At 32.2% G+C, this 6000-nt stretch overlaps 1 protein-coding gene across 1 annotated transcript; it reads right to left on the minus strand.

The window, feature by feature from the left end:
- Positions 1 to 304: 304 nt before the first annotated feature.
- On the minus strand, positions 305 to 4077 carry LOC122606985 (beta-fructofuranosidase, insoluble isoenzyme 1-like). The gene is made up of 6 exons (XM_043779898.1): positions 3876 to 4077; positions 2318 to 2326; positions 1337 to 2199; positions 1093 to 1251; positions 755 to 1014; positions 305 to 648 (listed from the first exon to the last, which is right to left on the minus strand). The coding sequence occupies exons 1-6, from the start codon at positions 4075 to 4077 to the stop codon at positions 378 to 380; spliced, it is 1764 nt and encodes a 587-aa protein (XP_043635833.1). The 3' UTR covers positions 305 to 377.
- Positions 4078 to 6000: the final 1923 nt, after the last annotated feature.

Consider the following 6000-nt stretch of genomic DNA (forward strand, 5'->3'; position numbering starts at 1 on the left):
ATCAGAGAAGGCGTTAAATAAAACTGGTCTTAGGTTGCAAAAACTATTGCAGCTGTGATTGTGCATGAATCTGCTGTCTTCTTCATCTAATCTTAGCCTTCTCTTCTTAACTGCTCGTGTTCTTTACTTATTTTAACTTTGAGGCATATAAAATTCCAACAAAAAACTTCATTGATATATATTGAGTAAAACTTGAGAAGATTAAGGGGATTACAAAACCTTTAGATATAGAATATGAATAGAGGGTAGGACTACTGCCTATTTCACAATCCATAAACAGAAACAAAAATGCCTAACATATCTAAAAGATACTCTATTAAGTAAACCCCATTCTTTTTATTAGTTACTTTCCTAAAACTGGCAAAACTTGTCCAAGTCTACTTGATTTGGGCCGTCTTCATAGACCATGCTTCCAATGTCTCAACAGTGATGGGTTCCGACCCATTGTTAAATACATGCAAATGAGCACTATCCGACACTGCTAGTGTTGGATAGACCCTTGATGAGATAATCGTCTTTCCCCCTTGTGCAAAGCTTTCTATGACGGAATGATCAATCAAACTCCTAATTGAGAGCCTCTTTTCTGCTAAGTCGACATTCACAAAGCCTCCAAATGACGGTTTGTATCCCTTCGGGTTCAATGAAGAACTGTTTTCATTAAAAAAAAGTCTCTGTTATTCAAATTATATTTGTGAAGGTAATGCTGTCACTTTTACTAAACAGAAAAATGAAATATCGATGGAGAGAATCTTACGGAGTGGCATCAGAACAGAACAGAACTTTATGTTTGTTATCAGTAGTCCTGAAAACCCGAAAGAAGACAGGAGTGTACTCTTCAAGCTTTTCTGAAGCTAAGGTCAGTAGACCAAATGGGCCGAGCCCTCCTTGTACGGTAGCACCCCTAACCCCACAAATACTTTTACCAATATCATTTTGTGGGAATTTTGCCCATTCTTCTTCATACAACTCTGCTTTTTCCAAACTCGAAAATGTAAATGTAACTTCAACATCCGCCTACAAATTTCATATCACATCAAAGCCGGTTAATGTCATGTATGAAGCATACTAGAATTACTTTTATAACACACAAACCTGAGATGCAGTGACTCCTTTTACTTCAATGGTGTCACCTTTGTTAACTTTAATGTTGTTAAGCTCCACTTTATTACTCCTTAGAGTCTCCAATTCACAAATCGGCCATTGAAGCAATTGTTGTCCATTTTGATCCAGCCAAACCTTCCGTGGAATCAACTGCACAAAATAATGATCTAATTCAGTTTGACATAAACACATAAATCACAGAAGTTAAACATACACCTAGAAACTAGTCAATCACCTGGATTCCGGCCCAACCCTTGGCAATATCTTCTTTTGGGGTGCTAGACTCATTAGACCAACCCCACAAGATCCTCCTGTTCTTCGACGGGTCAAAGAATGACTTAGAGGCATAAAAGTTCCCGTTATCATATCTTAATCCACCCCAACCATCTTGAGATGTGTTATCCGGGATATATCTATCATTAATTAGATCATACTTCCCAATCGTGTAATACTCGTACCTAGTCATATCAAGGCTGACCTTGAAAACATATTTAAGACTGCTACCTAGTGACGACGTGTCTAAACCATATGTTCCTTCAGATGAAACCGGGTAAAAATCAGGGCATTCCCACATACCCGTCTCATTTTTACTATGAAATGGGTGTTTAGCCTTTATCCATGTAACAAAATCCCGGCTTCTATACAAATAAGCCATCCCACGATGTTTTCTCCTACTACCAACAATAATTTTCCAATGACCATTGTTGTACCAAGCAGTTGTAGGGTCACGAAAAGCTGAAATGTTCTCACTTGTTGGCTTGAGAAAAGGGTTGTCATCGGGTTTGACCCATTTGCGCAAAAAAGGGTCCGAGTAGTCGGCTGGTATAGCGTAAACCTGGACTTGGTGACCAGGGGCCGGTTCAAGTGCAGTAATTCCTGTATACAGGATTACTGGTTTATTACCAGGCAAGATTGTCGCGGACCCAGACCAGCACCCATATTTGTCATATGGTTTCGATGGCACGATTGCTGGTTCGAGATTTATCCAGTTGATCATATCTTTTGATACCGAATGAGCCCATACAATGTTACCCCAAAGAGCACCTTTCGGATTGTATTGATAGAACAAATGATAATATCCTTTGTAATACATTGGTGCTGTTCAAAAGTAAAAAAAACAAATAAAAGTGTTAGTAAAACATATATATTGTCAAATATATATATAACACGCTATATTTAAATGAAAGTTAATTGGAAGTTGATTAAGAAAACTTACCATTTGGATCTATTTGGATATAGTATAGTTGTGCCCACATCATTTCATGCAATAAGATCAAAAAAGAGTCATTAATTAACTTCAAAATAATCTAAACAAACTAAGAATGTAAAGATTAGGTGTCTGAATTGACATCAATGTTATTAGATAAAGAGTTAATTTCACAAATCGTCCTTGTGAATTTACCAAAAATCACGTTTCATCCTTTTAACTTCAAAATGACACTGGTAGTCCTTTATACACGAATAATGGTCACGTTTCGTCCTTTAATCTAACAGATGATGGTCACGTTTCGTCCTTTAATCTAACAGATGATGGTCACGTTTAGTCCTTTATACGGTTGACTAAAGGACGCAACGTAACCATTATCTGCGTATGAAGGACTACCAGTGTCATTTTGAAGTTTAAAGGATGAAACGTGATTTTTTGGTAAAACCACAAGGACGGTTTTTGAGATTAACTCTTGAATAAATAAATAAAAATAATTGGGCAAATCGATCAAATACTGCTATGAAATTTTTACACTAAGAAATGAGAGATGTCAAATTTTACTTTCGATCTTAAATATTATGCAACGTACTTAAAATTTCATAGTAGAATCAGATTAAATAAAAATGTGTTTATCAAACATCATCTTGCATTTCGCTATTATGTATAATACACAATGTCCTAAAAAGTGATACCCTTTTTAGTACTTGCTTTGCTGTTGTGGAAAAATTCTCACAAAAATAGTGAGAATATTAAAAAACTTAGTGAGGACTGGGGAGGGAGTGGAACGTGATAAATCATCAAGTCGTCACGTGGTGATTGTTTTAATTGAGTGAAAAACAAAAAGTAACATAATATATCAATTTTGACGAATTGCAATACTGTCATTTTCCACCATTTAGTTAGATAATGGAAGAGTCTCTTTACTTAGTTTTATCTGAGTCTTAACCACCCTCATACACTGTCAAGGTATTGAAGCTCAAAACTCATGAAATACGGTACTGAACAGTTTCTTTATTTCTTTACCCTATATGTTATTAATATTATCAAACATAGATAAATAGTTGTACTTTAGAATCATCAAAAATTAACCTAATTGTAATTTGCGACAATTTTATATATGTAATCAATCATTTGAAGGTTTATCATTTACGAAACACAACCTAATATAATTTAATAGTAATTTTTCACCTTCTTGATCGCCATCAAAGAAAACGTTTAAACAAAATAGCACCATGCACTAATTACTAATATATAGTTACTATATATGATATTATATTTATATTCTTTTCATGGACATGACAATAAATCAAGAATTTGATCTGAAAGCCATTTCACAAACAACTTGATTGAATAATAAGTGTTATCCATTAACTCTCATTCTTAATTTCATCATTTGGTTTTATGTGATATTATGATCCGATTGTTAACAGAATTTTATATATATAGCTAGATTAGATATATTAGTAACATATATATATATAATACAATGCATGATCATATACAACTAGTATTTACTAATTACACATACAATACAAATCAAGGAACATGAAAATGATCGAATACATACCATTGATCCAATTTTTTTCCGGTTGGAAGTGATAGCCAGTTCTATATACTTGCTTTACTTCTGCATTGTCACGAGTTTGAACGTCGTAGTAATTTCGATACACCTTATGGAAGGCCATCACTCTTCCATTGAAGCTGTTCAACGTTGGCAAAAGACATATCAACATTGACAAAAGCCATGCAAACCTTGTAGTACCCCACATTTTGAAAAAAAATATAATGTATTGAATGTTAATGTATAAACATGTAAAATAATTAGTGTTGAAGAAAGATTATCAATAGAGAAGAAACCACCAAAAACAATGCTTCTAACGTGTGAAGAAAATATTGTATTGTAAGAGAAATAAGTTGTTGAGGTTTAAAAGGTATTTATATACATATAGATAAAGTCTCCACCGATTTATATTGCTTATTATCTAAAAAATCTCAAAATTAGTTGTTGCAAAATATTAGTTTGATTTCATTTCGAATGTGTGATTATTTATATTTCCTTCTTTGATGGGGATTTAGTCAAAATAAAGTAAGATGTCCAATAATTTCTATATTGGAAAGATATTCACACGTTTATATATAGAATTATCAAAATATTTCACATTTATTTTTCTTAAGATAAAAGGGCATTTATTTAGCTTCTAATATTGTAACCTTCAAAATGGCAACTTGTTCAACACGTCGTGCAGTGGGATCGAATTATATCTACATCCTTGGGAAATAAGAAAAACAAAAAGGTCAATCGTTTCCGATATTAGTATTTATTAACTTTAATCAAAATGTTATAATTAAGTTTTGGTAATTTAAAGCATTATCTTTCAATTAGAATTGGTGTAGAAGAAAGTAATTAACATGATTATTAGAAGCTTTATACTGATAGAAAAAAAAAAATACATAAACCTACAAAATTAAAGGCAAGAATTTTCAACAATGTTATTTAAAACAATCAATAATAAATTGACTATGAAAAATAAGTACCATAATAAACGGTCGACCAAACAAAAGCACATGAACCACTTAACCATATAATTCGGTCCAAAAGACACCCCTATGAAGGAACTTACAAGATTAACAATGTAATTTTATTTTTTTTACCAGCTAAGCAACCCGGGTTCAACATGGACATTGTAATCAAAATTTTAAAACCAAAAAAATGTAAAAGAATGTATGTAAATTTTGTTATTAATATATTATAACTTGATATGAACATAGTGAATCGACTAACACAATGATACGTAAAATAAGAGTACATGTTGCGTTAACAAGGTATAAAAAGACATTTCATAATATTTTATAGAAAATTTAAAATTTATTTGTTTCAAATAAAAGATTGGGATTTTTAAATAAGTATTGATTGAGTTTTTTTTTTTTTGTCAAATATGACATCATGAAAGAAAAAACCTTTTAAAAAATGTGTGATCTTGACACATCATAATCTTTCTAAAAATATTTTTAAAAAACAATCCTTCTTTATTAGATATAAAGATTTTAGAGATTATATCAAATTGATGATGATAATAATTGTAAAACGTTATAACTTTTTAATTTTATCAAATAGGGATCAAATTAAAACTCGGTCATTTAATTTCATAAATTAACTCGAACACTTAAGAAATTTGTTGGGTAGCGGAGACAGATTCACATCTCTTACAACCGTTCCAATCTGTTATTGTATCAGATATTATACGTTCTGCTTTACGTCCATCCTTGGGTATCATTTCTAATACAGTCATGGGACAGGCTCGGACACATTAAATACACCTAATACATGTATCGTATGTATAGATCTTTAGTGATGAATGGGACATTGGATCTATCTATTTTTGAACCCGATTAAGTATGTAGGATCATATATATTTATCCCAAATACTATAAATTTGCGACGACAAATGTCATCGTGATAGGTTAAAAAGTCGTCCGTAGAAAAGTTATTTAAGCTTATCCAACAACTGAGACTTTAGTGAATGGCAATGGATATATATAGAACGGTCAGAAAGCTAGAGAATATGAAAGTGACTTTAATGGTTACCATTTCCGTGACATATATAATGAGATTATGAGATACTAGCAACTTCAAATCCATATGGCAGTGCCTTGAATTATAAGGGTTAATTTGTTGGGTCAAATATATCTAA

This window comes from Erigeron canadensis, chromosome 7, assembly GCF_010389155.1.
Source record: "Erigeron canadensis isolate Cc75 chromosome 7, C_canadensis_v1, whole genome shotgun sequence".
Lineage (NCBI taxonomy): Eukaryota > Viridiplantae > Streptophyta > Magnoliopsida > Asterales > Asteraceae > Erigeron > Erigeron canadensis.

Coding starts and splice junctions, on each gene's coding strand:
- LOC122606985 (XM_043779898.1), bottom strand. CDS start 4,077: ATGTGGGGTACTACAAGGTTTGCATGGCTTTTGTCAATGTTGATATGT. Junction 1,252..1,336: donor AGGGTTGGGCCGGAATCCAG/GTGATTGACTAG, acceptor TATTTTGTGCAG/TTGATTCCACGGAAGGTTTG. Junction 649..754: donor TTCTGTTCTGATGCCACTCC/GTAAGATTCTCT, acceptor TAATGAAAACAG/TTCTTCATTGAACCCGAAGG.